Consider the following 15,157-nt stretch of genomic DNA (forward strand, 5'->3'; position numbering starts at 1 on the left):
TTCGACTGCCTTCCTGCCTCTCTTCCCAGCTCTTCCTCCTTTAGCCTGAGCAGGAACCGCTTTGCGTCCTTCTGCCCGTCCTGGTTGGGTCTCTGTTCACATTGCACAAAACCCGTTTGATGGTGCCTGTGTGAGATGACAGTGCGCCCTTGAGTCGATGCGGCATCTAGCAAGTGATTGCTGGCCTTGGCTGTCTTGATACTGGAGCGCCTCAGCAGGCTCGGCCCCCTCTCGGTTCTGGGCTGCAGCTCTGAGCAGACGGGCTCAGTTAGGCGATGCAGGAATGCACGTGAGCCAGCGTAACATTTAGAAGAAAGCAGTTGGGGTTGGGGCTACTTTTAACTGCCGTCAGTCACAAATTACTTTCAGTGCCCCAGTGTGTGGCTCCTCACTTGCAACCCTCTCTCTTTTCCCCTCAGCGCCTCACCCTGCAAGCATCACGTCCTAAGATGCTTCCCTTGCAAAGCTTGCGTTCACCTTGCTTTTGTAGTCTATAAACATGTCTAAACGTTGGGATCTGTAGTCTGTGAAATTACCATGTTCTCTTTGGAATGACCTACGAGGGGTTTTCCTGAGAGAGCACAGCTTGCGGCCGCCTCTTGCAGGGCCAGGAGTGAGCCTGTTGACAGGGTGTGGCCGGTGGGGACAGCCCATCCGTGGCAGCGCCACCTCCTCATCGTAGTGCCGTGTGGGTGACTCGATCTGATCGCCGTGTTGTGTGCATTCGACAGGCTTTTCTTTCGGCTAGTTGATAGCTGGGGAACGTGGGGCACATAGGTCAGGCCCCAGGTAAGGTTTTTGCAGGAGAACGGCCCCATTCTCTTCAAAATTTGCAACCGTTAGTTGCAAAAGTAGGTCCTGTTGGGTGGTTTTTTGGCTGCGGCGGCCCTGAGGGACCGATGCTGGTTGCCTGACAGACTTCCGGGTTCTGAGAGGAGGACTGGGTTTACCAGAAAGGAACGCTTGAGGGCGACCAAGGGCATGGCAGAGCGGTGGCTTGTGCGCCACAGGCCAGCCGTTTACAGCTAACGTGGCGTGAGGAGGGGAGAACGCGATTGCTCGCGGCGCAGACACGCCGGTCCCGACACACATCTCACACAGACACCCAAGCGGCGTGGGAGGAGAAAGCTCTGGAGCAGCCTTTCAGTTAACGGGTGAAGGATTCTCAGGGTTCCAGGTAGTTGTGGGCCACACAGAGATGGTGCTCGCAATGGCTCTGTTGAATCTAAAGTCACAGTGCTCGATTTCACTGCCCCGCTTTGTTTCCCATGTGGCTCACACTGGATTCTGTGACAACCGCTGGTCACACCTCTGCTCTGTGGAGTTGGTATCTAGCCGCAGGTGCGTCCGCCTTTCTTGAGAAAGCGGTGACATGTGGGTGTGGTGTGGTCGGCAAAACCCTGGCCACCGGGAGCCTGAGAGGCAGGAGCTCCCTTGAGCAGATGACTGAAACGAATCCCTCCCTGTCCCAGTGCTGGTGTCTACTTGCTGTCATGTGACCCGGCAGCGCCAGAATTCCAGCAGAGGATGGGTGTCCCGAGCCTTCCTTTCCAGGGCCCTGGAAAGGTAATTTGGAATTTTGCTTACTTCTTAAGCCTTGGGCTCTCATTAGCATACACACTGTGGTCCTTGGCAGCCTGTTTCAAGCAGCCACGCTCGTCATTTAAGCAATGATAGTTTTATTAGCTTCCTAGTAAGACGATAGGAGGCAACGAATAATTAGACAAAAGATTTTAACTGAACGCAAACAAAGCAAATCCCTGCCCACGTGGGCGGCTGCCCTCCCAGCGGCCCTGGGCATCTTCAGCCCCGACGGGGTCTCGGCCTGCCTCTTCTGTCCGGCTCCGACACAGCCCTGCGGGCCCTTCCTGCTGCCTCTGAACACACCTGCTGCGTTCCTGAGTGTTCTGGATCCTGGCAGGTAGCTTCCCTGGCGGCCGTGAGGCCCTGCTGGCCTCTCAGGGTGAAGTGGGGGCGCTTTTTGATCTCTGTGTCGGTTCACACAGGGGAAGGCTGTGTTCTGGCAGAGACTTGGAATATAGGCTCTAGGGCAAACTGGTTTCTCCAAAATAAAAACACCACATGCTCATTCAGTCCAACAGCTGGAAAGTAGACGGGACGTCCGTTTGTGCCGCATCGTTCATTCCTACTCGTCCTGTTAAGCAGCCGGCTTTTCGTGTTTCCTGACTGTGCCCTTTATGTCTTAACCACTGCTGCCCCGTGTGCACCCCCTCCGAGTCCCGTGCTCTGCCCAGTACGTTTGTTACCTCGTTGGATCTGTGGTCCCCCGAACACAGCCGCGCTCCACTCAAGTCTCTGCCTCCTCGTCTGGTTGGGGCACTCACTGTACAAATTACTCTGCTTTAAGGCTATAATTATGTTAATGGATTCAATTGTCATCTGGTGAGACCATAAACTGCTTCCATCTGCCTCTTGCCAGAAGCAGCTGAGTTCATTAGCAGCAAAAGCTGCACCAAGACACGGGTTTCAGAAGTCAGATCGTGAGGGAGGATATCGTGGCCTAAGTGGTCTCCTATCTCAGCTTCTGCTGACCTCCCTCCCGGCACCCTTCTCTTTGTAGGTGGGGCGACAGGAGTAATCCCTGTTTGGGGCCACAAGGTCCCAGTGGCCTCCTCCGTGTGGTAATGGAGGAGTTTTGTCTTCACCTACCACCTTCTGCAAGAACGATCTGCATCATGCTGAGGCAGACAACTTTTTTCCTTGTATAGTTTTCATGGTTGCTTCTAGAGAAGAGGTTCTCATTTCGTCTGTGCGATTTTACTTCATGATTTAAATCCTTAACTCAGCTAACAAAAGTAAGGGCCCCATTTCCTCAGAAGTGCTAAGCACGCCATTCAGAGGGCAGGCCAGCTGACCTCTCCCAGCAGGTGTGCAGAAACCAGGCGGTGGGGGCTTTGTCTCCTGTCCACCGTCTTGGCCAGTCACCATTGTCCACCATTGCGGACATTTTTTCCTGTTTAAAAGGTTATGTCCTTTTCACATAACCTGACCTGTATGTTCGGGCCCTGTCCTGGGCCCGAGCCAAAGTCTTCTCACTAGAAGTCCGCTAGTTCTGATTTTTTCTGCTTACAAAAGTAAATGCTTTTGGTAAGAAGACTCAGTCATTCGAGAAAGATAGGGGGTGTTTCCTCTAATCCTGCCCCCGGGAGAGAGTTTAGGGCCCATCCCTGCCGCAGAATCAGATGACACACACAGCTTTGGGACTTTTGTCAGAACCTGTTGGATTTTTGGTCGTGGATCCCGGGGCCTACCTCATTTTTACCGGCTGCGTAGTGTCCCCCCGTGTGGACATGGCACCAGAATTTGTGTAACCAGCGGGGGTTTGCAGTTTCTTTGGTACCAGCAATGCCAGGATGAACACCTCTGAACGGCTACCTGGGTACAGCTACAGGATGGCCCTTAAGGAGTGAAGCTCCACTTTACCCCAGCAACATTCTTTGACTTGGCCTTTCTTAGTTCCAAAGTCATGCCACCGACTGGCCTCGTGTGCGTGGGGACAGAACCTGGGGGGCGTGCATTCTGCCTAGCCCGTTCACCTTTCTTGTCCTTCCTCAGAGGAGAAGACAAAGAGGGACTCCATGGAGATTGGCCTCCCTGTTCTGGTGTCACATCCGTGGGCCTCTAAGGACCAAATGCAACTGAGTCACTGGGAGGGGGGCGGGCAGAGTCGTGGGGAAGACCTCCAACACCCGAGCCCGCCTTCCATCCCTGTGGCTGGCCATGCCCATCCGAGGAGTCAGGCCTTTGACTCCTTTACAAAAGTCTGTTTCTCCGTCTCTCAAAGAGCCAGTCTGGAAGTTTTCCGCAGGACTGCTGTGGGGACAGAGTTCTGGTTTCTTGGCTAATTACTGGACCTAATTGCGAGGCTCCCAAATAAGCTGTTTGGTACTGAGCCACGTTAGCCAGCAAACAGCTGGGCCCAGACTTCAACAAGTCTACTTGGGAATGTAATTTAGTGCCATTCTGAAAGGAAAAAGCACACGTTTTAAGTGCTGTGTGGGGTTTAATGATCCTGGTGTGTTGAGTTGAGCAAGCTGTGGGTGTTGGAATTTAACCTTTCTAACACACACCAATTTAAAAAAAATCTTTCCTGCTTTTTCCCTTCCCTAGATTATTTGCAGGTGTCTTCCCTCGAACGGCAGCCATCAGTCTGGGAGGCTTCATCTTTCTTGGTGCTTATGACCGAACCCGCAGCTTGTTATTGGAACTTGGCAGAGGGAGCCCCTGAATTCAGGACGGCCCCACTTCTGCACTTCTGTCCAGAAAGGGGGCTGCTGTGCCACGGGTTCCCTTCCGGCGAGCAGCTGCTCGCCCATCTGAACCGCCTGCACCGCGCCCCTGTGTGTGAGGATAGGACCTTGAGGATGTCTTGCCTGCTCCAGGCTGGCTGGAACGTCGACTGCCGCCTGTCTGCCAGATCGCCAAGAGGACCGTGTCCACAGCGGTACTTGCGACCATTTTCTCAGAACCCGTGAATAAATAAGTTTGGTGATGCCGAGTCCAGGCTGCTCAGAGCCGTCATTTGATCTGTATCTGATCTTGAGCTTCCTGCCACCTGCCAGTGGACGCAGCGGAAGGCAGAGAGGGTTCTCCTTCAGAAAGGATGGCTAGTCCGGGAACAGGAAGGAGACTCAGGAGAAGTGCACGTGGGTGGGTTTCTCTCTATTGTGAGAGCTTAGGGCTTTGTTTAAAAAGCATGAACTGCAGGTGCATAGCCGGCATTCTATTAGGCAACTGGGCTGCTGCTCTTAATTACCCTCAGATTTCCCCCGAAAACACACAGTTGTATTATTTTACAGAGTTTACAGAGAAGGATCCACCGGCCGGCGTGGTGTGTGTGAAAGCAAGCCGGTAGTTGCAGCTCCAGGGACGAGGTGGGCCCGGTGCGTCCGAGGAGGGTGCTGAGCCCCCCCCCCCGCCAGGGGCCTGGGCTGGCTGGGGAACAGAGCAGGGTTTCTTCGTTCCTAATCGGGAAGGTTTATTGTCTGCAGTTAGAAGGGGAGGTCACCATTTCAGAGCTTGACTAATAAGCTCCAGGTGTTAGAAACATTCAGAGAGAAATCTCAGGAATCTAGTGGTGGTGTATCCTCCCTGGGGCTAAAGTATAGGATTTTGCTTCGCGTAAAAAAATTTCCCCCTTTCTGGGGGAAAAAAAAGATAATTAAAGGCAGAATACGTGCATTTGGTTTGTGAGTTTCTGGAATGGAACATACTGCTTACAGTGTCACTAGACAAATGACCCCAGCCACCCAATGAACGTTTATAAATGAACCTTTATTAAAGACACTGCAACACCGTTTGTTAGACACTTCAATATTTTACATGTTTTTCAATGTACATTGTACCAAAATTTCTATAAATAAATAACTTTGTACATAAAAGTAATACTTCCTCTTTCACATTGCCTCTCAGAAGCAGCAAATTCACATATTTTGTGGAAGTAACATGAATCAGTTGACTGTTGAGAACACAATTCTAAATGTGCTTACCTTTTGCAACAGTGATGACATCAGACAGTGAAATTTAACAATCCTTTTGTCTATCTCTGCCTTCAGCTTTTTCGCTAAAGGAACTTGCTTTCCGAGATCTTAAGGACCTTGTTTCAATGTCCGTTTTCCTGAACTACACATTGGCACTCACAAGATGGTTAGCTTCGGGTCTCAAAAGTGCAAGTATACCCAGGTGCGGGGCCTAACCTCGTACAGTCCCAGCCTGGGTCGGCTATGGGCGGGAAGGGTGTGGACAGACATGCCCCGGATCCTCAGTAGAGAGAAGCTAGCCCTGAAAGTAAGGACTCGATCCTTTTCCTCCCCCGCGGTCAACACAGTATTAAGGATATTGGCAGAACTAAAACAGCACTATTGAAAAAATCCACAGGTACCAACACCAGCAGCCTCTATCTTATTAAAAAGCCTCAAATGACAATCGAGTGATACAACCACCACATTTGCTTTTCTCACGGAAGGAAGAAAGGCGGTGCTCAGTTGTTTGGAACAAACGCTTGTGGTGGGTTCACCCCCCTTCTGCTTGGCGAGGAACTTACAAGAAAAAAGTCACATATGGCAAAGGTACGTGACGCGGGCGTCTCGGGACTCTGCGGGGGGGGGGGGGGGTGAGCCTCCAACAGCCTCCACATAGGAGCAATACTGACAGGAAGCTCATTCCCACGCAGACGACGGCTGTGGCGGGAAAGCAGGCTAGGGGGTCTGTCCTGTGAAGTGCAATACGAATCCAAGGACTTTCCATCCTTCCCACCCACCAGAAACTCCTGGGAGCAAATGTGGTTTTTAGCTTCTAGAAATTCCATCCATGCATTAAGGCACCAGAACCATCCCCCCTCCCCAAATTAAACAGCAACCTGATAGGAAAAATAATATTGTCAAAATTGTATGATTTCTTTGTTAACCATGCACTAAAGATTAAAATAGCCTCTGCAAAAGATATATATGAAATCTCTGAAAACTCTTATGTACAATGGTATCAAATACTTTTCTGTTTTGTACACAACAGCCTCTGGCAGTTCTGTGCTGTGGCTGCAAGTCCTTTACACTACGGATACTCCACATGGAAGTTTAAAACCTATGTACACATCAGTGACGCTTGAACCCAAGCTTCCTCACAGCCTCTCCTACCTCTTTCTTGTAGAGACGGACACAAGAGCTGAGGTAGACAAAGCCTAGATTTTCGGTGCAAAGAGCAGGGGCACGCCCCGTTTCCCGGGTGGCTGTCCTGTCAGTGGTGGGTACTCGGGACTGGAGTCACATGCTTTGGGGAGGTGTCCATTGTAAAGAAGCAAGTGCTGGCCTTCGCCGGGGATGTCGGGACAGCCCGAGGAGGCTTCTGTGAGCTCAGGACTGCCTGGAGTTAATGTCAAGGGAGGCTGGAGGTCCACGGAGTCTGACTCACACAACCTTGCTAAAGTCCAAGACGCCGCCCCTGTGAGAAAGGCGAGGACGCGTCAGAGCCTCCAGTCTGGCTGCTGCCCTGCCCCCACCCACCTGCCGGGAACTCCCTGGAAGACCCTGAACATCTACCTTTTCCATCCAGAGGTGCTGTGGGCTTTTTCTTCAAGGAGGCTGGCATTCTGTCATGGTTACTGGGGTAGAGGGACCCCCTGCAGTCGGCGCAGGACCCATCAACAGTCCCACCGGTCAGATGGTGCGGAGAATGTTCTCGGTCACTCTGACTGGGCTCCGGGCCGCTTAGCGTACCTGCCTGTGTATGGTCTCTGGGCACAGGCTGAGGACGGGACGCTTGTTCCTTGCAACTGCTGTCCGGGTCAGTGGTGTAGTCACCGCACACAACCGGGCTGCTGTGCTCTGCAGGGCCAAGCCAGAGCGGGATTAGAGCCATGGCCACCGAAGTGTGCATCCCCACACAGGAGAGGGAGCTGAAGTCCCCTGCTGTGAGGCTGCAGCCCTGCTTAGACCAACGCTGTGGAAGTCCCCTCTCTCCCAATTATGGTCACAGAAAAAGGCCTGGGCAAACAGGAAGCCATTGACAAAGAGTGGGGTCCTCCACGTTTCAACATTTCAGATTAATTTCTGTATCAGAGCGAGTGGCCCTACTGTTCTGCTCAGAGAAACCCCATGGAATGACATACCATGTAGGGGCAGGAGGCACCTTGATCAGAAATACCCTGGTGAAAAGGTTCTTCAGTTCGGGCCATGCCCTTTAGTTAAATTGCTCATACATCTGGAAACTTCAAGCCCAGGATCACCATACCACAGACTGATGTAAGACACCTCCTACTCCAGAATTATGAGAGCCAGACCACAGCTTCCTGTTTACACATGAATACCAAATTCTGAGACCATTAATTCCTCTTTCCCTTTCATTTAATGAACAAGTCAACCCAAATTTTAAGAAGCAAAGACTATTCCGGATAAAAGCATCTCTTACCTATCTTCTGTGGGCCAGGTCTCCGCTGGGCTTTCTCGGTCACGGCCCAGGGCTTGGGCTGCCTGCACGTCATGCCATGAGTGTCCACCTCTGAAAAGAGGCTTGTGTCTCTTGGACAGACACCTGTAGTAGATTCCCACAGTTAGAAATGCCGGACTCACCTTTTCACAGTAAGCTTTAGGAGAATAATGGGCAAGGCTACCAGAATAGTCCTTCTTACAATGTTGTTGACAGAGGTAGATGCCTGGGCAGACCAGCAAGAAACATTTTGTAACAGGCTTCCCAGCAGTCAGGCCTTCCAGTGTGCACAGCCATGGTGGTGAGCAATTCTAAGAATAAACTTGTCCCCAATAAACAGTCTCCCCTGTGGAGGAGGCTCTCCTGGCAGAGCATTCTAGTAGCAGGGACCGGACTACAGCGCAGACCTGGGCCCTTCCCCTATGGGTTGGTTTCAGGCCCTGTAATGTCCTGTTGGACCTCTTCTTTCAATCCTACCCTATCCCGACTAGCAGATCCTGAGCCCCTTATAAAGCAACCTCCTGCGGTCTGGACTTTTAAAACCCTGCAAAACTTGTACAGGGAAGAGCCAACAAAGATGTAAGAGAAGGCTGGAGTCTGCCAGGCTTCTAGGTCAGCTGTGCTCAACCTAAGGCCACACACCTGCCCCGGGAAGGGGCCAGAGGCCACCTCCAGCTCCTGAGGACAAGATCACATCAGGCTTGGAGCCCTTACCGTTGCTCTCGATGTGCCCATTGGCCTGATGGCCACCCTCAGTCCTGATCACAGTTTCCTGTCGGTCAGAAAGAGTCCCCTGAGAAGACAGGTAGCTCGGAACATCTGGTGGCACAATGGTTTCATCTGCGAGGAGACAGGACAGTCAGATACTAGGTGTCCCAATCCTTTGTGGTGATAAGAAATGAAACACTTGTTCAGTATCAAGCCCAGACACAGCATAGCCACCAGCAGCCGCCCAGGCTGTACAGAGAGACTGTCTGCAGGGCCCAGCTTGGCCTTCCTTTCCACCTGGGTGTAAAAACAGTGTGGCAGTCGGAGGCCTGAGGCCACCAGAGAGAGCAATGATGCCAAGAGAACCACAACACCATCAGGTCACTGCAGCAACAAGCCACCACGTGGCCACCACGCAATGGGGTGCCTCTGGACCCGGCCTCCTCCACAGCAATCCCTGCTTTTCTCCTGCCCTCAAAATAAACTCAGTCAGCAGTGGCTAACCTGTGTTGGTGACACTGTATTCCTCACTCTTCTTCCTGGTCTGGTAGATGATGCACACCCAGACCAGGGACGTCAGGACAATACTGCACACCACAGCGATGGTGAAGATGCCCACGGTGGTCCCATCCTTCCTGCAGCCAGGAGTGGGCAAGATGCTCAGCTGGCTGTGGGCGCGCTCCGTGCCCAGGGCATTGGACATCTCGCAGGTGTACTGGCCCGCGTCCTCCACCACCACGTTCTGAACCACCAGCAGCTGGTTGCCAGGGGTGAAGTGGTGGCGTTCAGAGAGGCTCAGAGGGCGGTTCCCCTTGAACCAGGTGATGCGGGGTGCAGGGCTCCCGGTCGCCTTGCACTGGAGAGCCACCGTTTCTCCCATGGACACCACACGGTCTTCCAGAGGCACCACCAAGGACGGGGTTTCTGCAGGAAGTTAGAGGAAGCCTTCTGGTTATTCTACGGGCCTGCCTTGTCTTCTGGGCAAAGAACAGTCCAGCATGTCAATGAAATGCCCTATGAGATCGTTATCAGACTGGCAAGCTTTTCAGAAGACCTACCACAGTAACTAAATCTTTCCCATTGTGGGGGGTGGCTCCCACAAGGAGGGGAAGTAACCTTGAGCCACAGGAGCCCTTACTGTCCCCCACCTGCCCTGTGCCACACTTCTGCTTCTAAAGCAGGCCACACCCAGCCAGCATAAGTCAGAGGGCAGTTCTAGAATGTTCCATACCAAAGCCCTATACTCCAATTCACTGTGGATCTTAAACAAAAAAAACAAAAAGAAAACAAAACCACTTGAGAATACTAGAAAGCAGCTCAAAATTTGAAACCAACAGAACCAGCACACCACACTCCGCTCCACACCGTAGGCTCCACCCTCGGATAACCTGGCCTCTAGGTGTCTGGCACCTGAGGCCCCTCTTCCACACCCACACCCACGTGCCCTTATGTACTCAGCGTATGAGCGGTCGGACCTAAGACTGTCAGAGTCGCATTGGCTGAAACGGTGCCGGCCGAGTTCTGGGCGGTGCAGCTGTAAACCCCCATGTCATCTATTTTCACGTCCGTGATGAAAAACACGTCGTCATCGGGCATGACGTGCATGCGTCGTTCGCGAGCAGCGGGGAAATCTGTGCCTCCGTCCTTCTGCCAAGCGATCTGGGGGTTGGGGTGGCCGGTGGCAGCACACTCAAGGCGGGCCATCGTGCCCGTCCGGATGGCAATGTCGTGGGGTATTTTGGTGAATGATGGCAACACTGCGAAATACATATGATGTACGGTCAGGCTCGCGTCATGGGAAAGCCGGATGCAAAGGCCAGGACGACCCTCTGCCAAGAAGACCTCCTGCTCTGTGTCCGCATGTCCCCTGGGCACCCTTCGTGCCAACGTCTGCTTAGAACCACTTGCGCCATCTTTGAGCGAAGAGCAGCAGGCTTCCCCAAACTGCCCGCCTCTCCCTTCCCTGGGCCGCCCTTGTTCACCTGAGCCTGGCTGTCGTCCCCTCAAATGAAGACTTCATGAAGCGATTGGCCTTTTGTTTCTCACATGGCTGTCGATGCGGGGACACTCAGTAAATACTAGGGTCTGACACATGACTGCCTTAATCAAGCACCAGAACAGAGCCTGGGAAATACAAATGATCTGCTCCAGCAAGACACGATTACAGCAGGGAGAGTGACATGCCCTCACCCTGGGCAGAGCGATGGGACGGCATGTCCCTCCCAAAGACACCTGTGGTGGAGACTTGGTGTTGGGGCCACAGTACTGCACCCACGCGAGCTCAAGTATACACCAGCTTATTTCGGCCAAGACTTCCCTGACACAGGGAAACATCCAGCCACAAGCCAGGCATCGCTGCCGTTCCCATCGAGGTTACTTTGGTGGAAAAGTCTAACAGTTCACTGAGTTTTTGATAAAGAAGACTCCTTCAGAATAAGCCAAGACAACAGGCCACAGTGGGGTAAAGAAAGTGTTTTCCTGTGGTCTGTGAGGGCTTAAAGACAGTGGTTCCAGCACTTTTTAACTGGAGGCTTAATAATCAGGAAAATCTTACCAGGTTACTTTGGGTGGGCAGTGCTTAACTACTCCACCTATTAACTTCTCTTCTTCTGCCCTAAACTCACTGCAACAATAGCCCTGAAATAAGCCCTGAAAAAAGCCAGCTTGATAGGCTCTAAAGCTGGTTACAGAGTAAAAACTCATCAAACACCCCAGGGCCATCCTATCGGGCTGGCAGTCCACAGGCTCCGTGGCCATCTACTCAGAGGGCAGGAGCTTGCCCACAATCAGGGCACATGCTTGGAACCTGGACACCAAACATCATGGGTGGTGGACAACAAATGTATAAAAATGCAAGGATGGGGCCCTTCGTGTCACTTAGCAACTGGATAAAAAAGTCACCAAAACCAAAACAGACAATTCACTGAGAATAACTTCAATCTAGAAAACATGCTCTGGGGCCGACTGGACAGTAATATCCCAGTGAAGCTTAGGCGTCTCCCATCTGCATCCGTCCTGTGTGGATGTGCAGGACTCTTACACCCGGGCAAAGAGCACTTCCTCACCATTCACAATGAGCCTGGCCTTGTGCGAGTAGGTGGAGCCGAAGTGGTTGGTGATGACACACTGATAGCGGCCCTCGTGCCCAAAAGTGACACGGCGCAGGTGCAGGATCGTGGTGTACTCCATCACCACCCCATCCTGCGCGCGCACGTGGGCAAAGTTCTCCATGTCGGCATTGGCCAGGACCTCGTTGTCCTTCTTCCAGGCAAAGGTCATTGGGGAGCTGCTGCTGCTGGCTGCCGAGCACGTGAAGCGGATGTCCTTGCCGACCACGGCCATGGTGGGCTCTGGCTGGGTGATGATCTGTGGCTTCGGTAGGTCGTCTGGGGAGAGAAGAACCAAATTTAAGGCTCTCAGGACACACGGGGACCTCATCTTTCAGTGTCCCTGCACAGCCTCCCACACTGGAAAGGCCAGGAAAATCCATGGATATCTGGCTTTATCCAGTTATAAACCCATGAGCAGTGATCACTTCTGTGACCACATTCCTTGATTACAACGCATCTGCTATTACTCATGTACCAAAAGCATCGATTTTAGGAGTTTCCACGAGAATACTACACTTGGCTTCACTTGCTTACCTTAACACAAAACACACTAACAGACAGGAACCACCCGCCATGACTGCACAGACCTTACCATAAACTTTACTCCAAAGGAATGGGGGAGAAAGCACTTCCAGAATGTGAGAAGAACTCTTCCAAAACTGCACTTCTTTAATATAGGGAGAACACTAGCAAAAATGGTTGTAATCAATGGTTTCAGAATTCTGGAAAATAACCAAAGGCTGTAACAGCCCATGAAGGACGGACTCAAGAACACGTCTGAATCTCAGGAAGAAAAGTGAGCTTTGTGGCATTCTAACTTAAGTCCCATCCCTCTCTCCCCTAGCCTTAAAACCCAGCAGCGTAGCAACCAATGAGAGGGGCAAAGTAGGTTTGGAGCCCCCTCCACCCCCCGCCCAAAAGCCCCATCCTCTGGGCTGGCATGATTGGATCTGATGTAGTTTGCTGAGCAGGGAAGCCCTCCCCCTGGGCTTCCATTTGATGAAAACAGTCAGCAGGCACCGATGAAGCACTTTCAGCTGGAGCCAACAAGACACTGGCCGAAAAACTAAAAAGGAAAAGCAGTGTGTGAAATGTTGATGGTGGGCTTTGAAAAGGTCTACCGTGTTCCTGAGGAGGTAGAAGGCCACATGCATGTGCAGCACCGTATGCTTGCCCAAGAAAGGCCTGAGAGGATCCTAATTTCTTACCTGTGATTAGGGATCAGCGCAAACAGGAAGTGGTGGCACACCCCCAGCACACAACGTGGATGCTGGACAAAGGATGGGAGACTTTCTGAAGTGATCTAAGGACTGTCTGTCCAGGTAGTAGCTAACCAGGACTACTGGTTACTGGCGACATCCAACAGACTTTAAAGTATTTGTCCAGAAATTGTAGTAACACAGAGAACAACAACAAACCAAGGGGAAGACAGAGAGGGAATCTGATGCCCAGAGTTGCCACATTATTTTAAAGACTCAGTTTCCAACAAAAAACTATAAAACTAGATACACAGGAAAAAAAAAGCAGTCAGTGGAAACTGAAGGAAGCCCAGATCTTGGACTTTTAAAGACCTTAAAGTGGCTTTATAAATATGTTCAAAGAACAAAAGGAAATCATGTCGAAAAGAATTAAAGGACAGTATGTGAATACTTTCCCACCAAAGAACACCAATAAACAACTAGAAATTACAGAAGTAAACAAAATTAAATTTTGGAGGTTAAAAGTATAACTAAAATGAAAAATGCACTCGAGGGGCTCAGTAGCCCAAGTGAGCAGGCAGAATTGGTGAAACTGACACTATCCAATCTAAGAAACAAACAAACAAAAAAAAATGAAGGATAATGAACATTCACAGAGTCAAGTGTAACAATGTAAAAATAATGGGAATCTAAGAAGGAGAAGAAACAAAAACAAGGCATTTCTAGAAATAATAGCCCCGGACTTCCCAAACTTGATGAATAGGCATCTACACATCCAAGAAGCTCAAAGAACCCAAATAAACTCAAAGCCCTCACCTGGAAGCTTCACAGTCACACTTTCAGAAGTCAAAGACAAATGAATCTTGAAAGAAACACAACAGCTGCAACCCATCGCACAGAAGGAATCCTCAATGACATGACAGCTGATTTGTCATCAGAAACCATGGAAGGCAGTAGGAAGGCATACTCAAAGTCCTGAAACAGACTGTCAACTAAGAATTCTGTATCCAGCAAAACTAACCTTCCCAAGTGAGGGAGAAATTAAATCACTCTCAGATTTACAGACAAATCACCCAATGGAAATCACTGCTATCAGACCTGTCCTACAAGAAATACTAAAGGGAATCCTTCAGGCTGAAATGAAAAGACACAACAGTAACTGAAATCCACACAAAGAAATAAAACACACCATTAAAAGTAAACACACAGGTCAGTATGCAAGGACAGTCTAAGTGTATTTTTGTAACATTCTTCTCTTCCTGATTTAGAAGGCAACTACAAAGAGCAATAATCAAAAAGTGTTGATCAGGCTTATGATGCATAAAGATGTAATTTATATGACAACAGTAACACAAAGGAGGAGTTCCACAAATGGAGCTTAGTAGGAGCAAAATTTTGCATACTACTAAAGTTATTAATCTGAACTAGATTGTTTTAAGGTGTTAATTATAATCCCCACAGCAACCATTAAAAAAAAAAAATCAGGGGCGCCTGGGTGGCGCAGTCGGTTAAGCGTCCGACTTCAGCCAGGTCACGATCTCGGGGTCCGTGAGTTCGAGCCCCGCGTCGGGCTCTGGGCTGATGGCTCAGAGCCTGGAGCCTGTTTCCGATTCTGTGTCTCCCTCTCTCTCTGCCCCCCCCCCCCCCCCCCGTTCATGCTCTGTCTCTCTCTGTCCCAAAAATAAACGTTGAAAAAAAAAATTAAAAAAAAAAATCAAAAAAGGCAGGGATTACACCAAAATGGATAAAAACCCATGGCCCAGCCATTCACTCTAAGAGACACACTTTAGATTCAAAGTCACATATATCAAAAGAGAGCTACAGTGTCCACACTGATGTCAGATAAAAAAGACTTTAAGGCAGAAATGGTGGGGCGCCTGGGTGGCTCAGTCGGTTAAGCGGCCGACTTCGGCTCAGGTCATGATCTTCCAGTCCGTGGGTTCGAGCCCCGCGTTGGGCTCTGTGCTGAAGGCTCAGAGCCTGGAGCCTGTTTCAGATTCTGTGTCTCCCTCTTTCTCTGACCCTCCCCTGTTCATGTGCTCTGTCTCAAAAATAAATAAATGTGTTAAAAAAAAAAAAAAAAAGAAACGGTTACTAGAGACAAAGTAGCTTTTTATAATGTAAAACAATCCATCAGGAAGACATAAACATCATAAACATATATGAACCTAACAGAGCTCCACAAAACATGAAGCAAAA

General features: G+C 50.6%; 2 protein-coding genes across 14 annotated transcripts in view; one reads left to right on the top strand and one right to left on the bottom strand.

The window, feature by feature from the left end:
* Positions 1 to 5,406, top strand: part of SLC25A26 (solute carrier family 25 member 26) — a 138,036-nt gene extending 132,630 nt beyond the window's left edge. For 7 of the 13 annotated variants that reach the window (XR_006715922.1, XM_045493469.1, XM_045493470.1 and 4 more), the window contains 2 exons: positions 1,473 to 1,566; positions 4,132 to 4,266. Coding sequence is in view for 10 of the 13 variants with exons in the window: in XM_045493469.1 (XP_045349425.1) it covers positions 1,473 to 1,566; positions 4,132 to 4,203 (166 nt within the window). In the remaining 3 variants the exon portion in view is untranslated. Of the gene's footprint in view, positions 1 to 1,472; positions 1,567 to 4,131; positions 4,520 to 4,820 lie in introns of those variants that run through there. The other 6 variants (XR_006715920.1, XR_006715921.1, XM_045493463.1 and 3 more) reach the window with 3 other exon arrangements.
* LRIG1 (leucine rich repeats and immunoglobulin like domains 1) overlaps positions 5,277 to 15,157 on the bottom strand; it is a 116,031-nt gene continuing 106,150 nt past the window's right edge. Inside the window, exons 13-19 of the mRNA XM_045493458.1 lie at positions 11,715 to 12,035; positions 10,125 to 10,406; positions 9,154 to 9,573; positions 8,656 to 8,781; positions 7,924 to 8,046; positions 7,056 to 7,340; positions 5,277 to 6,957 (exon numbers count right to left, since the gene is read on the bottom strand). Coding sequence (XP_045349414.1) covers positions 6,698 to 6,957; positions 7,056 to 7,340; positions 7,924 to 8,046; positions 8,656 to 8,781; positions 9,154 to 9,573; positions 10,125 to 10,406; positions 11,715 to 12,035 — 1,817 coding nt within the window. The 3' untranslated portion in view covers positions 5,277 to 6,697. The remainder of the gene's footprint in view (positions 6,958 to 7,055; positions 7,341 to 7,923; positions 8,047 to 8,655; positions 8,782 to 9,153; positions 9,574 to 10,124; positions 10,407 to 11,714; positions 12,036 to 15,157) is intronic.

Source organism: Leopardus geoffroyi, chromosome A2 (genome assembly GCF_018350155.1).
Source record: "Leopardus geoffroyi isolate Oge1 chromosome A2, O.geoffroyi_Oge1_pat1.0, whole genome shotgun sequence".
In the NCBI taxonomy this organism is placed as follows: Eukaryota; Metazoa; Chordata; class Mammalia; order Carnivora; family Felidae; genus Leopardus; species Leopardus geoffroyi.